We start from the raw sequence: 17,125 nt of genomic DNA on the forward strand, positions 1-17,125 counted from the left end.
CACGGGTGAAGTCAATGGCCATCTTCCTTTGGGCGGACCAGAAAAGGCGGAGGGAGAGATCCTTCTCCCCACGCAGCAGCTCCCCAACGATGCCGTTCCAGCCGAGCCCAGGCACCCACGCCCCCCATCGCCCGTCCTTAGGAGCCCGCACCCTGTACCTGCAGGTCAGTGGAGGAGAATAATGTTAAAGCCTTTGGTATATCCCTATTCCCGTATTCTGAAATTTTTGGCCGTATTTTGGTCTCTCATCAACACCATTCTGAAACGCTTTGGTCTCATTCACCAGGGCTATTTTGAAACGCTTTGGTCTCTCATCAACGCTTTTCTGAAACCTTTTGGTCTCTCACTCATTAGAGCTATTTTGAAATGCTTTGCTCTCTCACTCACCAGCGCCATTTTGAAACGCTTTGGTCTCTCACTTTTCAGGGCTATTTTGAAACGCTCTGGTTTCATCAACGCTATTTTGAAACGACTATTTTCAGAGGCCACAGGAATTATCAATCTCTGCATCTTCCTTTGATGATGCACAGTTGTTATTAAGCTATCATTTCATTCATGAAAGATGCCTTTCAAAACTACACGACTTCCCATTGGTTGAGATAAGATGCAGAAACATTTATGGTTACCTATACCTATGGAGTCCCTATAGTCACTACCGTATTTTGGTGCCTTTCCTTAATTCCCTACGTATTTTTTGTTGTGGTCGTGTCGCTGCCTGGAACGTCGCACTCACTCCTCACTCACGTAAAGTTAAGCAGAGCACTCGCAGTGTCTAGAATGCGGAAGTCCAGAGAGTCGCAAGGGATGAGAGATGGGCTGGAGATGAAGGCAGAATGTGTGGTGCTGGTGGTGGTGCTTGTGGTGGTGGTGGTGGTCGGAGGCTCGGAGTAACAGACGTAAGGAAAAAGTTCCTTGGCCACCACTTGCAGCCTGTGTCCGCCCATGTCCTCGGGTGTGTCTGGAGAGAGAGAGAGAGAGAGAGAGAGAGAGAGAGAGAGAGAGAGAGAGAGAGAATTACGTTTTCATCATCACATTTCACTATTTGTCAACAATTCCATTTTTATAAAGAACACCCATATTTTTGTACTGTCTAAGATTCTCTCTCTCTCTCTCTCTCTCTCTCTCTCTCTCTCTCTCTCTCTCTCTCTCTCTCTCTCTCTCACCGGGGAAGAGCATGGACCTGTCCCCTTCCAGCCCCGCCGAGTGCCAGTCCCCCACCAGTGCCCAGCCGGCGCCTCCCCTGCTGCAGTAGTGGCACCTTCGGGTCACCGCCACCCTCTGCTCTCCCTGCCCCTGCTCTGGCTGGCGAGGGCCGTGCGTGGCGAGGTGGATGGTGTGGAGGGCGTGCGAGAGGCGTGGATGGGAGGGCGGCTGGGTTCTTTCTCCGCCGACTATCACCACTCGTGTCGTCGGTGTCAGAGTTAGCCAGTCTAGTACGCTGTAAGGAGAGTTAGTGGATTGTTCTCTCTCTCTCTCTCTCTCTCTCTCTCTCTCTCTCTCTCTCTCTCTCTCTCTCTCTCTCTCTCTCTCTCTCTCTCTCACCTCCAGACAGAATCGGTAGTGTTGACGGTAGCATCCGGAGAGGCGTCACTGAGGAATGGAGAAGGAGGAGGAGGAGTGGAGGAGGGAATCAGTAGGAGGAGAGCTCGGCAGGAATGAGTGGAATCCCCATGAGTGAGGCGCTGCATGAAGGAGGAGGAGGATGTGTTGGATGCCTCACTCCTTGCCTTCACTCTCACACATGTTCCTCCTGCACTCCACACTTGTCTGAGAGAGAAAGGAAGGAGGAACGAATGAAGGAAACTTTTTTTTAAGTTAGTCTGTCCTAGTCATTGCTCTTTAGAATAATTTGGCTGCAATGAAAGATATATGTTGCATCTTATTGCTGCATGTGTGTGTGTGTGTGTGTGTATGTGTGTGTGTGTGTGTGTGTGTGTGTGTGTGTGTGTGTGTGTGTGTGTGTGTGTGTGTGTGTGTGTGTGTGTGTGCACGCCTTGCCTGACTAGGGCGTCGAGGGACGTGTCTAGAGAGTCACCAGCGGCCACGACCAGGTGACACCCAGCCAGGTATTCACGCACCACTTGGGCCGCCACTGCCACCAGAGGCTCACTCGCCGCCCGCATGCCTGCCTGAAGGGCGGGGAAGGTGGCGGGCGGAGCGGCGATGCAGGTGTGGGTGAAGAACAGAGCGAGGCACCATAGTGAGGCCCTGTCGTAAAGGGAGTTAGCGGAATGGAAAAAAAGAAAACTAGAGATGTTAGACACAGAGGGAAGAGGCAAAGCTGTACAGGCGTGGGTGAAGAACAGAGCGAGGCACATAGTGAAGCCCTGGCAGAGAGAAAGAAAAGGAAGAGATGTAAGGACACTGAGCGAGGGGTAATGAGCTCAAATTATAAGAGCATAGAAAAACAAGGGAAGCTACAAGAAGCCATCAGGCCCACACGTGGCAGCCGCTGTACAAAACACGCCAGCCTATTTCCGTCTACCTTTCGTAAATTTGTCTAATCTTCTAAAGCTCCATATTGGCTGGGCACTAGCATCCTGTGTTTACTTCAGTCTACTACTTTAAGAACTAGTTACGTCGTATCTCTTTAAATCTGACTTTATCAAGTTTCAGTTCTTTTTTTCTTGCCCCGTCCTGATTACTGGCTGTAAGGAGTTAGGATAATAGGAAATAAGAACTGGAAAAAAGTTGGAACATTGAACAGATGCAGGAAGAGGTCGAGGAGGCGGAGGCATAACTGTGTTAGCTTTGTGCTCCTGTTTACCTGTGTAGCCTGACGCGGTGCCCGACCTGATCTGTAGCTGCTCTTGCTCTCTGCCACACCGCTAACATTTTGCTATCCTCTCTCTCATTTCCATACTATATAACCCACTCAAACTATCACACACAATTCTTTTTCTTTTTCTTTCTCTTTTTCTTATGACGCAGAAGGAAAAAAAATATTCTCATTTTAATACAAATTACTCTGAAGTTTGGCTTGCATGGAAGAAACTTGTTAAGAGTGAATATTTCTCTCTCTCTCTCTCTCTCTCTCTCTCTCTCTCTCTCTCTCTCTCTCTCTCTCTCTCTCTCTCTCTCTCTCTCTCTCTCTCTCTCTCTCTCTCTCTCTCTCTCTCTCTCTCTCTCCAAGTAAAAACAAAAGTGAACTTAGGCATTGATTTTTTTTCTTTTCTTCTTTTCGGATGGAGAGTTTTTATCATGAACTTATAAGAATTGTGTTATTGTGTAGTTATACCAATAATGATGTTGATGATAGTAGTGATAACAGATTCGTTAGGATGTCACAGAATCATTGCACCCTTAAACAACACCAGCAACATTATAATGATAATAATTATTAATAACATGTAAATATTTATAAGCTCGTATCTTCTTCCTCGTGTAAACAAACGAGTTGCCAGTCGGTGCATTACCAGTTTCAACAAATTTCACTATATAATCTTTAACACTTTCTGTAAAGCAACAATACCCAATAGAAAGAAACCCAAATATACTAAAACAACCAAACCTATACACCTTTTACCTAAACTCCTTCGCTGTACATACATTTCCATTCATTGCAGTACAAACCACTCTCTCGTACAGTGCAGCCATGGCGAGCAATGCGGGTGTCGGGGATGGCATCAATAAGACCCTGTTCACGCCGCAGCAGATCGACCAGATAGCCAAGTACCTGGTGATGAATCAGAGAAGGGAGCGGGAGAATCTGATCCTACCCAGAAGCTTCACTCCAACCGTCATCAAGTCCCGGGAGGAGAAGACCGTGGAGGCGATGTTTGAGAGTTGTCCCTTCAAGGCAATGCTCTCGCTGGTGGCCGGTGAGACTCCTGTATCCTGTGCATGGCTTTAACAATCTGCCATCCATCATTACCTTATTAAAGTTATGGTAGGCTTGATTAGAAGTATAATGCTGAAGTGTAATCATAACTGAATGCCATCAGGGTTCGTGCTTGGTGGTGGCATCGGCCTGTTTGCTGCCAGCGTCACCCCCACCATCCCTACACCAGACAAGCCTCAGCCAACAGCGCGGGAGGTGAGTGTACAATGTAAAGTTTTCCTGGACTGATAAAAAACTTTCTGTATATATGATGCTTAACTATAGGTTTTGTCAGATTCCACTTTAGACTTGATGTAATGGCGATAAAAATATTGTAATGCTTTCTCGGCCATTTACTGCGCTATTGTGATCCTAATAAGAAGTCATTCAGTCAATTTATATAATTTCACTGACTATGAAAAGTGATGTATACTACAGCTGTCACCATATCCACAGTTTGTATCAAAATGAAACTGTAAACCTCATAATTCTGCTTATTCTTTCAGGTTCTTCGAGAGTTGAAAGTTTCTACACTCTCCTACGGAAAGAATTTTGCTACAATTGGCTTCATGTTTTCTGGTGTGGAGTGTGCCATTGAATCTGTGAGTTTCTTTGTGTGGTGTTGTCAGCCAGTTAGTGTGTGTGTTTGTAAGTGTACAACTCAAAACACATGTTCTTCTTTGTACCCCTCACTCTCAGATTGAATAGAGATAACTAAAAATTTCTAGCATGAATTCTGGCATTATTTGTATGTTATGGGGAGTATAAACATATTGCTGCTCATGGGTACCATTAGTTAGAATAGCAGAACAACACTAATGTACAAACCTATCCATTCTTCCAGTACCGAGGGAAGACTGACTGGAAGAATGGCACATATGCTGGAGGCATCACAGGGGGAATCCTGGGACTTAGAGGTGAGACTGTTTGGTGTTGTTAATGTTGATAATTTGTCCCTTTCCTTTTATTCCCTGCCTGGGTTTACCACTGCCTTCATCAGTCATTAGAGGAAGAGCTAATGATCTTGTTTGCAGTTTAAAGGATCTTATGGGTCATCATTGTTATCATCATTTTGTTTAACATCTTTGTATCTGATATTTTCATGGCTAACTATATTTTTAAGGATACATACTAATCTGATTTTGGATAATTCTTTTGGCTCAACTCTTTTTGGGACTGACACCTTTTGCAGCCCTTGGCTAGAGCCCCTTGTACATGAGAAGATAAATGAAGTAAGAAGTACACACTCAGTTTATTTCTCTTATTTTCAGCTGGTGTCAAGGCTGGTGTAGTTGGAGCATTTGGGTTTGCAGTTTTCTCATTTGCAATTGACTACTACATGCGACACTGATTGACACTTATGTTATGTTTAGGGATCTCAGTTTTTATGTAGGTGGTATGAATTGGTTGAATGGTTGAATGGTGAGCTGTGATGAGTCTTGTGCTGAAAGGTGTTGTGTAGCCTGTATGTTTTATTTATTTATTTTTTTTTAAGTTGTATAATGGTTAGTCCCTCAGAACAGTAGATTATAAGATCTTTGTCACTGATGTACATATTAATCAAGTAATTTATGTTTGAAATGGACAAGTTGAGTTTACAAGTTAGGAAGAAAACTGTTCTCAGATTGAGTGGTAATGTCTGGAATACATTCAGTAATCAGACTGTTAGTGCAGAATCAATAGGGACTTTTAAGAGATTAGACAAATTTTGGGATAGGAGTAATAGAAGGATATAAGATAGACATAGTTTATAAAGTAACTGCCATATGTAAACCTACTGGCTTCTTGCAGATTCCCATGTTATGTTCTAATGAAGTGTTTCAGTAAGACCAAGTGGAGTCTTTCTTACTTTCATCATTCAGCTGATAGACTTCAGGGAGTAAATATCAGAATACACATGTTTATTGGTGAATCACATCTGAACTAAAGTCAAGTTTTGTTGAGTGTACAGTGTTGGGGATAAAGACCATCAGTATGTGAATGTCTGAATACAAAAGCAGGGCTGGGAGAGGAGTCCAGTGATATTCCTCTCTTGAGTCAAGTGTCCTTTTGTTGTCTTGTTGACTGCATGAATGCATATAATTATTTCAAACATCATTTTAGGATGGTAGCTTGTAAAAACTTTAGAATCATGCATTGTTTTCCTCAGAAGATATTTAATTTCAAGATAGCATGTAAAAACTTAAAGAATCATGTATCATTTTCTTCAGAAGCTGTTTAATCTGAAGGGAAGTCATAGTTCATTGCATAAACTGTACATATATATTTGTGTATGTATGTATGTATTGTTGACATTGAAAAGTTACATTATTAATATATTTTGTACATACTACAATGAACTAAGTGTGCTTTATTTGTAAACCTATTCTACTGTGTACTTGTTTAAGGGAACAAAGCTGTCATGAACAGACGTGGCTGGGCTGTACCAATGCATTGTGTAAGATTTCTGGCAAAATTAGAAGAGCATTGTTACAGTCCCCTATCTAGCATAAGTGTTCCATGATGTGACAGCACCCAATTTGAAAACAGGAGTAGTTTATAAGGTTTAGTAGCACAAACCATTGGAAGTACTTTCATGACAGTAGCGCGACACCCAGCAAGAGGGGCTTAGCAATGTGACCTTGGTAGGAAGCTTGCCTGGGACACACTCAATGGCCAGGCATTCCTCAGATAAGGAGAAGTTCATTGTTGTCTGTGGTAGGGTTAATGTGTGTAAGGAAGTTTATTTGTAACACATCTTTTAGTACGTTTTTATGTCACAGCCAATCTAAAGAACCAATTAGACCACTACATGTTGTGTAGATATACCAGTATAATGCCGGTTCATGATAAGCATGTTCAAGGAAGGTTTTTTTTTTTTTTCGGGTTGTTGGGCTGACTGCAGGCAGTAGGTATGACGTTAATTGGGTAGTACGTTATTCTTGGCTGATTAACGTATATCTAACACAGAGTACATAGATGCTGATGATGGCAGCTATGATGAGGTAAATTTACGTAAAATTGCAGGCGTGTTATATCCTGTGCAAGTCTCTTAACCACATTTTGTATTTTCTTGTTTATTCTACGCTTTCTCTTTCTTTCTTCATTTATTTTACCTTAGCGCTTACTGTATTTTTAGGACCCGCGACGGTTCGTGGTTCTACTGTAGTAAAGCTTGCTACGGCTTAAAAAATATATGATAATAATTTATGCATCCAAAACACCCAGATCATCTTTTTTACATTATACATTTATTTATTTACTTATTATTTCCAGTAAAGTCTATTCTGACATGAAAAAAATATATCAACCAATAAATTAATCCAAACCATCCAAATCACCTTTTATGTGCATTTTTATATTATCATCTATCAGTTTTTATTTAGGCTCGTCGGCCGCGGGATTCAAGTCAAATGTCAACACGAGGAAGAGAAGGAAGGAGTGGCGGGCGGCGTGACTTTCGACCAAACCAATTATTACATCTATAAACCTACCAACAGCTGGCAGGTGTGTAAGGTATGTACTAGCAGGTGTGCTAACTCCATAGGTGTTTTTGGAGAACATTAATGGCTACCGTAGCAATGAACAGGACAAAAGTTTTCACGATATATTTTTTTTTAAGTAAACATATTATTGTAACGAGCTGACAGCTGGGCTGATTTGCGTATAGTGAAGTGGTAGTTGCTGGATAAGTATGTGTAATGAGTGTATTCATATGCGGGAGTGGGGAAGCGAGGGTGTGAAAAGTGACGACCAAGCCAGTTAACATCGGGAAGGTAGAGAGGAGCTGACCGCCTGACCTGTCACTGCTCCTGCCTGCCTGCTTCCATCTGTACGCCTGTCCGCCTTACACTTAATACGTGCACTGGTGTTTTTCGTCTTCGAGAAATACAGCCAGAGAGCGCAAGTGGGCGGTTCTTGCCATCTCCATGACCTCCACCCCCTCGCTCCTCTCCCCACTCTATCCCTCTCTATTTGCTCATATTCCTATAAAATGTGATGATTTAATGCTAATACTATAACCTGCCCTTCCATTACCAGCACAGCACTCAAAGGTTAATAGATTTTTTCATTAGGTAGATGTCAGGGATTGCTGCCCTTCATAGAGATGGTCGACTTCTTGATATACCATAAATTACTCATTCCTGGCCAGAAATCAAGGGTCTGCCTGCACTTGAGGAAATATGGTAAATAAATTGAAGAAACAAAAATTACAATACATATGTTTTGGTCCATAAGAGGAAGGAAAAAGAAAGAGAAAGAAGAAAACAGATGACCCACACATTGAGAAGAGACACATCAGGTAGTGCTGGTAAAGTAAATTTGGCTGTGTCTTTAACCTCAACTGTCTTCCATAATAACCCCAACTTGTGTGTAGAAACCACACCTATGCATATTTTTCCTCCATTTGTAGGTTTGAGGGTAAATTTATACAAGAGCCCACAGAACAGTGATTTAGCAAGGTCCTGACTGAATGGCAGAAGCCGTGATGTGACCATAAGGATCTACACTTACCTGACAGCATCGCAGGGACATCATCTTTAGCAAGGCACCCTAGAAGGTTTCAACAGCCGGCAAGATGAGTGGAGAGCAGCTGGTGAGGCATCTCCAGTCACTTGGGGCACCAGGGGCTGAGCATCTGGTGGGGGAGGCTTACGACTGGCTATTTGTGAAAGGCAAAGACGACCCACTTGTGACCTTCCTGCAGTGGTTCATGAAAAACATCACACCTAACAATGTCATGACTGAAGAGGAGTTGGCAGAGTAAGTGTTTGGATGCAGTGAGCCAGTCTATCTCTGTCTGTCTGTCTGTCTTTCTGGTGCCTCTTAGAAAATGGCCACAGCAGAACTTCCACACCTCCCTATTGAAACATTCCCTCCTTTCTTGCACTGTAGCAGTTAGTTTTGTTTTCCTTCTCTCTGTGTGTGTGTGTGTGTGTGTGTGTGTGTGTGTGTGTGTGTGTGTGTGTGTGTGTGTGTGTGTGTGTGTGTTAATGATATCTATCTATAACTTGGAAATGCTTCTAATTTATTTCCTTTAATCGTGATCAGGTTTGAAGCACTGAAGGCTGCGGGGGAGGTGCTAAGTCCCACACAGCTGCAGGAGATGGAGGGGGCACTGTCCAGCATCCCTTCCCTCCCTGGGGCCTCAGAGCAGGGCCAGGGGGAGCTGCTGCCTTCACCAGAGGAACTCAAGGCCTTGGAGGATGAACTGGAAATTCTGACACAGAGAAAGAACATGATCAAGTAATGCTCAGTCATCATTATTATTTCATACATCATCATTTCTTCTTATGGGTTAGGAGAGCTCATGAGTGTCTCCTTAATTTGTAGTCATAAATTATCTCTTCCCTATTGTTCAACTTTCTCTTGCCTTCCTCCATACACCATCTTCAGGTTTTTTTTTTCAGCCTTCCCATAAATAATGTCTTTTCTTGTGTTCAGCTTTCTCATTTAGTACTCCACACACCATCTCAGGGTCTTCTCCAGCTTCCCCAGTGACCCCACCTTCCAAGTACTGCTCAGTGGGAAGTGATATTATATTGGTCTTTATCTGTAGAAAGTCACATATTTATTGTTAGTTATTATTGTGGAATATTCCTATTAGGGTTGATTCAGTGGTTGTCTTATTTTTTTCTTGTTTGTTTTGTGTATGTAAAGCTCTCTCATTCTTGTTGCTTATTGTGTTTATAAAGCTTGTATTGTGTATATAAAGTTCCCTCAGTGTGTCTGGCTTCCAGTGCCCACAAAATTGAGCTGCTGAATGAGACACAGCAGCTAAGCAAACGCCTGCAGAAGACCCAGAGTGAACTGCGGAGGCAAGTAGAAGCTGCATCAACCACCAGTTACCACTTCAACAAGGCTCAACAGAACCTGGCTGGCGTGGTGGATACTCACCTCAACACTTTCCACAACTTTGACCAGGCTGTACGTATGTGTTGGTGGTGGTGGTAAATTGTGTAGAAGCAGAGTTTGTGAAGTATGTGTTTATGTGTGACTACCTCTGTGTTGATATTGGCACACTAGATAAATTAAAGGGATAGAGATGAAGCCCTGGGAAGCAAAAATATTCAAGTGGTAAGATTCTTAACTCTATACCATGTTTTACTTAGTTACCTTTTTATAGCCTGCATGAAAAACAACAGACAAGACCAATCTTGCATGCATCTTCTTAGGGATTCCTGGTTTTACTCTTGAATATGCCAAACTCTCTCTCACCTTTGCTTTTTTAGTTTATTTCCACTGTAATTACAGATTGACTTAGGTTAATGGATATCTCATGTTTAGGCTTGTAAATTACTTCCAATAATTCTCAACATTCAGCTTTTGTAATATGTCTCCTGAGTTGCCACGGCAGAGTTGTATTACAAGAATTTCTGAATGAATAATTTTGTTCCAACAGGGAGAGGAGGAGGCTGTGTTTTTGTCCCAGGTGGACCTTGAGGAGTGGCACAGGGAGGAGGACAAGTTTACCAACCTTCTGACAACATACATACAGAAGCAGTTCAGAGAGGTTGGTAGGAGATGGTGTGCTTGCGGGGACTGCCACATATAGACCTGACAGCTTCTTGCAGCTTCCCTTATTTTCTGATGTTCTTACATACAGTGTAGCTCAGGTCCTGAATACCACCAATAAATAATACACATATACATAAACAACAGTCTACTGAGTGTGGTGTGTGTGGTGCAGGGTGTGGGTGTGGTGGCAGGCACTGAGGACTGCTCCCAGTATGTGCTGCTGGATGTGAACAACCTGGAGCTGTCGCTGGTGCGGGGTGCTGGCGAGGACCAGTACCGCAGGAATGTTGCTGAGCTCAGGAGACTCAATGCATTGTGAGTGCCTACTGATGCTGCTGTTGCTTGTGATGATACTTCCCTGGGGTTTCTCTCTCTCTCTCTCTCTCTCTCTCTCTCTCCTCTCTCTCTCTCTCTCTCTCTCTCTCTCTCTCTCTCTCTCTCTCTCTCTCTCTCTCTCTCTCTCTCTCTCTCTCTCTCTCTCTCTCTCTCTCTCTCTCTCTCTCTCTCTCTCTCTCTCTCTCTCTCTCTCTCTCTCTCTCTCTCTCTCTCTCTCTCTCTCTTTCTCTCAAGTAATCTTTATCTTCAACTTTTTTTTATTGAGTCACTCTTCCTCAAGTCTTCTTCCTCTGGTTCACACGTCTTGTGATTTTTTTCCTTCTGTACAAATAAATACAAGTAGATAAATACATATTTCTACCTATCCATTTGCTCATTAATCAGTATAAAGGATATTCAAGATGGTAATGGATGTTGCATTCTTCAGGCTGCCACAGACAGAGGACTGGAGGCTGCGGGGGATGATACAGCAGGAGCGCAGGAAGGCCGAAGTGATGGAGGCAGAGAAGCTGTTAGCGGCACTGCACCAGGGACACTTGCCTTCAGACCTCACTGTGCTAAAGTAAGTGACTAAGAAACCTGAGATGCTTTTTATAATCATGCAGAGTATAGTACCTTTGCTCCAACTCAGATTAATCCATACTTGAGTATAAAGGTAACAAGAAGGTAAGGAAGATATACAAGGCAGATGTACAAGGAAAGGCTGTATAGATAGTGTACGTGGTAATAAATGTACCTAATGAACTAGTTAGTGTAGATTCTTGAGTACAAAGATAAGAAGGGACAGGAGATACACAAAAAAAGGCTGAATAGATGTTGTAGATAATGACAAGTGTACTTAATGGAGCAGTAGTGGTAGAAAGATCACTATTGCCTTTTCTGCCACCAACAGACAACAAACCCAGGAGGTGGAGGAGTCACTCACAGTGGTGGAGAAGGAGTCCCGGCACCAGCAGCAGACAATGCAGGCTGTCCTCACTGAGGTGGCAGAACTGGAGAGCACCAAGACCATCTCGGGTGACTACGAGTTGAAGTTGCAACGTCAGGGATACTTCCTCACCAAGCAGATAATTGTACGTTGAAAGTTTCCTCACCTTTGTGTGTGTGTGTGTGTGTGTGTGTGTGTGTGTGTGTGTGATGAGTTGGAAAATGTAGCTTGTGCTGATTTTGTGTGTGGTCTCATGTACTAAATGAAATAATATACTTCTTCATCAAGCAAATGATTGTAAATGGAAAGCTTGCCTCCTTTGTGTGTGTGTGTGTGTATGTTATGAGGTGGTAACTGCAGAGTGTACAATCTTGTATACAGTAGTTTTAGTTGCTAACAAATAATATAGAGCTTTCATTATATATTTACCTGCTAATGTATCAGTACAGATCCCCATTAGAGCTGAATGAAATGCGTTCTTGTTATGTTCACCTAGGATAGTAACACAGTAACCATAGATGGCTTTTACCCATTGTGCAGGTGATGGAGCAGCTGGTGTCGCAGGTGGCCCGCTACAACTGGGTCATCATTGCTCTCCAGACAGAGGGACACAAGCTCACTAACATGATGGACATGCTTAGGATGGTCAACACCAGGATCACTGAGAGGGACGCCAGCTACAAGAGGAGGATGGTAATGTGTTGATGGCCATGTGCATGTTGTAGGAAAGTCACAAGTTTTATTTTGCTTCCAGTTCCATGACAAGTAATGTGTGAATAAGAGCTGTGTTGAGACTGGCCTGAGTGCTAAAGTTGTGTTAGTAAGGTGTAGGTATTGGTGTACTGATGTTATCTGAGTTAATCCATTGGAGGGAGATGTTTGAGGGGTTGATGATGTTGAGAGAGAGAGAGAGAGGGAGGGACACAGGCTGTGGAGGTAAAAATGCAACAATCACTTCAATAATGTAATTAAAAAGAATACATAAACTAGTGTAATTTAGTAAAAGCAATAGATATGAGGTTCTTAAAAAGAAAGGAAAAGAGAATCTAAATATATTACATGTTAAATAAAGAAGTTAATCAGCATCTATCAACTTTATATCTTGCTTCTCATCTCATGCCTTCTTGGATGTGCAGAAAAGACAAAGGTAGTCATACTTTACCTTTTCATAGCATGCTTTGGTTTTTAGTTTGAACATCTTACAGATCTTTTATGCAAGCAGTGCAAATGTTGTGTGATGGTGTGTTGGTGTGTGAGGCTCCTCCCATGACAGTTGGTGCTCCTTCCTGCAGATACAGCTTGAGGCCACACTGAAAAAGAGTGAGGAGGACAAAGCCTCAGGAGTGCTGCCGCTCCCCCTCCACACTCTGGCCTGCCTCCTGCCACCACAAGGCCAGTCCAGGGCAAAGGCAGGAAGCAAGGAATTGCTGCTGAAGCAAGTGGATGGCCTCTTAACTGGCCTCAGTGTGGCTCAGGAGCAGGTTGCTACCATCACAAGTCCACAGTTTTCATGCCTTACTCAGATGTAGGTTTTTTTTCACCTGTGTTGTACTTGCAATATGATAAAGGCAATGCTCACTGATAATTTTATGTGGCATTCATAGATATGCCTGGAGAAACTTAAATTTGAATGACTTTCAGGATGAGTATCTGTGAGGCCCTGGAGGCCAGTCTGTTTGGCACTCCTGGCAGCCTCCAGGCACTGCCCTTGGCCTGGCTGGAGTCAGTGCTGGCTCACCGCTGTACTGCTGCTGAACAGAAAGTGTGGGAGTTCAAGCAGAAGCTCATCAACATCATATCACAGTATGAGAAAAAGAAAAAGGTATGTTTGTAAATTTTCTGTCCTGGGTTACAAAGTTGATCTGACTTGTGCTGTTAAAGTATAATATTTTTTTATATACATAATAACAAAAGAAGACTGAGCAAGAGCTATTAAAGAAATTATGGATGTATTAATTCTTTTGAATGCAACTTTCTGAGAAATAAGTGGTTGCATAAAGACAGCTCAGCTTATTTCCTTCTCTGGCTTAGTGCTGCTCAGTGGAAAGACTGTTTGAGTTATGGAAAGTGGACAGAAAATAGAGGAGGGTAGACAGTCAGTAATAAGATAATCTTTAGGTTCAGAATCAGCAGATAAGTTATTAATATAGAAGACAGGAATGGGTAAGGATCCTGGTTAAATCCTTTATTGGCAAGACTGAAGAGGAATACATTGAATAGAGCCTCTAGTATAGCATGACTGGGCAGATATAGCAAGTTAAGAGGCATAGTAACCATGAAATCAGCAGTTGAAAATGGCAAGAGATAAAACAGTGTGATGTGTCATGAGAGACTAGACTGACAAATGAAACCCAGACAGGGTGGCAAAAGTCGCTCTGAGGAATATGTTTTCTTTATATCCTTTATTAAACACAATGTCACTCCAGAATAAAAAACAAATACCATAAGTTTGGTATGCTGCTGGGCTGCACAGAATGCCAGGAATTATATGAATAAATGGAAAAATAAAAGCTATGATTGTGTGTCTGGTAGTAAAAAGAAAACAACTTCATAGGTTGAATGTTAAAAGACATGGTGTTAAGTAAATCTGTAAAGGAGTTTGATAAATTATAGAAAAAGAGAGAGACTTAGATGAAAAGAGGTAGAAAATAAGATACCTAAGAATAGAGGTAAAATAGTCATAGTGAGCAAATTACTTAAGGAAAAGTTAACTGATGATGATTGTTTGTTTCTGCAGATCCTTCAGATTGACCCAACAGTGAATCAGGAATTCAAGAAGTGGATAGCTGATGTGTTAAGAAAATTCAAATGAACAAAATATGTACAGTTGTTAAAGAACCAGACTTCTCTATCTATATCTATCAAATTATCAATATACTAAGCCAGCTATCCTACATGGGGTGGCCCAGACACACCATTCACACTCTTAACTCCATCTATCTGTATATCAGACTGATATTCCACTCAGAGGTGCAAGGAAGAGTTTGGTGGTAGGGAACACAGAAGAGAGTATCCCAGGTACTTATGCTCTCTTTAGGTTGTCTTGTAGAAGATATAAGAGAGCCAGACTTATATATCTATACACCAGATTGGCATTCCATTCAGAAGTACACTGGAGAGTTTGGTAATAGGGAGAATCCTAACTTCTCTTATTGTATCTTTTTTAAGTTGCCTTCTAGAACATTACAGGAGAATGTGCAGGCAATACAGTTTTCTTCCTAGTCCTCTCACTGTCTCATTTAAGCTGTCTTTTAGAACATGCAGGGAAACATGCAGCCAATACAATAGTAGTTTTTTTTTCCAATCCAGGCTTTGTTCTTGCTGTGTTTGTAATGTCCACAATCTATTATTTTGATGTATATTGACTTTCACTTCAGTCCCATCCATTGCAAGTTTAATCCAGTGTGTGAGTGTAAGGAATGCTGTAAGGAATATTTTATACCAACACTTACACTCTCACCATAACCTTACTGAATGTTCCTTGAGTTTGTCTTTGTGATGATCTTTTCATTCACGTGTGTGTGTGTGTGTGTGTGTGTGTGTGTGTGTGTGTGTGTGTGTGTGTGTGTGTGTGTGTGTGTGTGTGTGTGTGTGTGTGTGTGTGTGTGTGTGAGACTTTTAAAAATTTATTGTTATTTTTATTACTTATTCATCTGTTCATTTATTTCTAACCAGTGAAATGTTGCGTGCAAGAAATAGCTATTGTAGATCTTGTGAAAAGTAGCCGACACGAGAATAGAGAATGTTCTGAATGGTGACATGCAATGGAAAGCTTTGCCCTAGTTGTAAAAATAGATACATAGTATTGATAAAACTTTAGGTACTCCTGGTGCCCCATTTCATTTTTTCCTTGATTTTTGAAGGCCACAGAGAGAACCAATTGGGTTTTACAGTGTCTGTTATTAGAGATATGGAATTCTTAAACTATTATTTGAATCATAAAAACCACACTTGGAGACACCAATAACATTCATTAGGAACTGTTAAAAGTAGTAGCGATAAGACATTAATGGTCCCTTGCTGTGAAAGGACATAAAAAGATGCCTGAGCTTGATAACTCGTAGAGGAAGCAAATGAGAGAGAGAGAGAGAGAGAGAGAGAGCTGTACGAAGACTGATCATTTCATAACTATTGCTATACATGTTGTCGAAGATAGGAAGGGAAGACTAATTTACCTGTTTTGGTGCCTCAACAACGGTGTAGTAAATTACGGCCCTTGGCTCCGTGTGGGGAAGTGCTTGGTTCACAAAGGCGGTGTGGACACCAAACCCTACAGTGGCAGACAGCCACCAGAGGAGGTGGTGCCACCCACCACACCTCAAGCCCCTCCAAAGTGGCAGTCAAAATTTGAAGGATAAGTGTCTTGAAATCTCCCTCTTGAAAAAATTTAAGTCATAGGAAGGTGGAAATACAGAAGCTGGCAAGGAGTTCCAGTTTACCAGAGAAAGGGATGAATGATTGAGAATACTGGTTAACTCTTGCATTAGAGAAGTGGACAGAATAGGGGTGAGAGAAAGAAGAAAGTCTTGTGCAGCAAGGCCATGGGAGGAGGGGAGGCATGCAGTTAGCAAGATCAGAAGAGCAGTTAGCATGAAAATAGTGGTAGAGGATAATTAGAGATGCAACATTCCAGCGATAAGAGAGAGCGTGAAGACAGTCAGTTAGAGGAGAGAGGGTTGAAACAAAAGCTTTTGATTCCATCCTGCCTAGAAGAGTGGTATGAGTGGAACCCCCCAAGACATGTGAAGCAAACTCCATACATGGACGGATAAGGCACTTGTACAGAGTTAGCAGCTGGGTTGGGGGGGGGGGGGTGAGAAAAACTGGCGGAGACGTCTCTGAACACCTAACCTCATAGAAGCTGTTTTAGTTAAGAGATAAGATGTGAAGTTTCCAGTTCAGATTATATGTAAAGGACAGACCGAGGATGTTCAGTGTAGAAGAAGGGGACAGTTGAGTGTCATTGAAGAAGAGGGGATAGTTGTCTGGAAGGTTGTGGTGAGTTGATAGATGGAGGAATTGAGTTGTGTAATGTCTTACTGAATTACGTTTTTTTTTCCTAACAAGCAATGATCCCCTCCCTGCAAACTGATTACACCTAAGTTTGTTCTCTCCTTCAACAGTTCAGCAAATTTAGATTAGTCTTATTACATAAAACCGTCAAATAAGGACCTTAATATATGTTGCTTTATGAAATTCACTTATATTCACTTATATATTTAGTCGTGTGAGGTGTTAGCAGACGTGTTACAAGGAGGCACTTTTTTTTTCATAAAGATTTTTGAAGGTCACAGAGATGACTACTTGGGTTCTCCTGTGTCTGTTATTAGATATATGGAATTCTTGATAAACTATCATGTGAATCATGAAAACCACACTTGGAGACACCAATAACATACATTATAAACTGTTAAAAGTAAGTAGTAGCGACAAGACGTTAGCGGTCTCTTGCTGTGAAGGGACATGGAAAGGTGTCCGAGCTTGATAACTTGTAGAGAGAGAGAGAAGTACGAAGACTGATCGTTTCATAACTATTGCGATAC

General features: G+C 42.1%; 2 protein-coding genes and 1 long non-coding RNA gene across 9 annotated transcripts; 2 read left to right on the forward strand and 1 right to left on the reverse strand.

Annotated features, from left to right (window-relative positions):
* Positions 1-23: 23 nt before the first annotated feature.
* On the forward strand, positions 24-6,159 carry LOC135095570 (mitochondrial import inner membrane translocase subunit Tim22-like). 4 transcript variants are annotated; one of them, XM_063996488.1, is made up of 6 exons: positions 24-164; positions 3,589-3,821; positions 3,945-4,036; positions 4,327-4,422; positions 4,665-4,737; positions 5,092-6,159. In XM_063996488.1, the coding sequence occupies exons 2-6, from the start codon at positions 3,596-3,598 to the stop codon at positions 5,169-5,171; spliced, it is 567 nt and encodes a 188-aa protein (XP_063852558.1). In that variant the 5' UTR covers positions 24-164; positions 3,589-3,595; the 3' UTR covers positions 5,172-6,159. The 4 variants fall into 4 exon arrangements, with proteins under 4 accessions (XP_063852558.1, XP_063852550.1, XP_063852542.1 ...); XM_063996480.1 differs by having other exon boundaries at positions 33-164; positions 3,567-3,821; XM_063996472.1 differs by lacking the exon at positions 24-164 and adding an exon at positions 1,310-1,440.
* Positions 175-3,560, reverse strand: LOC135095591 (uncharacterized). The gene is made up of 4 exons (XR_010264445.1): positions 2,768-3,560; positions 1,543-2,208; positions 1,164-1,438; positions 175-958 (listed from the first exon to the last, which is right to left on the reverse strand). It is a non-coding gene; the product is annotated as an uncharacterized LOC135095591 (long non-coding RNA).
* Positions 6,160-7,164: 1,005 nt separating the features above from the next.
* Positions 7,165-15,410, forward strand: LOC135095526 (uncharacterized). 4 transcript variants are annotated; one of them, XM_063996412.1, is made up of 13 exons: positions 7,188-7,315; positions 7,876-8,111; positions 8,214-8,563; positions 8,852-9,046; positions 9,541-9,727; positions 10,203-10,313; positions 10,491-10,633; positions 11,082-11,216; positions 11,547-11,727; positions 12,123-12,275; positions 12,875-13,107; positions 13,224-13,404; positions 14,320-15,410. In XM_063996412.1, exons 3-13 carry the CDS (start codon positions 8,379-8,381, stop codon positions 14,392-14,394), a joined length of 1,779 nt encoding a protein of 592 aa, XP_063852482.1. In that variant the 5' UTR covers positions 7,188-7,315; positions 7,876-8,111; positions 8,214-8,378; the 3' UTR covers positions 14,395-15,410. The 4 variants fall into 4 exon arrangements, with proteins under 4 accessions (XP_063852477.1, XP_063852497.1, XP_063852482.1 ...); XM_063996420.1 differs by having other exon boundaries at positions 7,876-8,102; XM_063996407.1 differs by lacking the exon at positions 7,876-8,111 and having other exon boundaries at positions 7,165-7,315.
* Positions 15,411-17,125: the final 1,715 nt, after the last annotated feature.

This window comes from Scylla paramamosain, chromosome 3, assembly GCF_035594125.1.
Source record: "Scylla paramamosain isolate STU-SP2022 chromosome 3, ASM3559412v1, whole genome shotgun sequence".
In the NCBI taxonomy this organism is placed as follows: domain Eukaryota; kingdom Metazoa; phylum Arthropoda; class Malacostraca; order Decapoda; family Portunidae; genus Scylla; species Scylla paramamosain.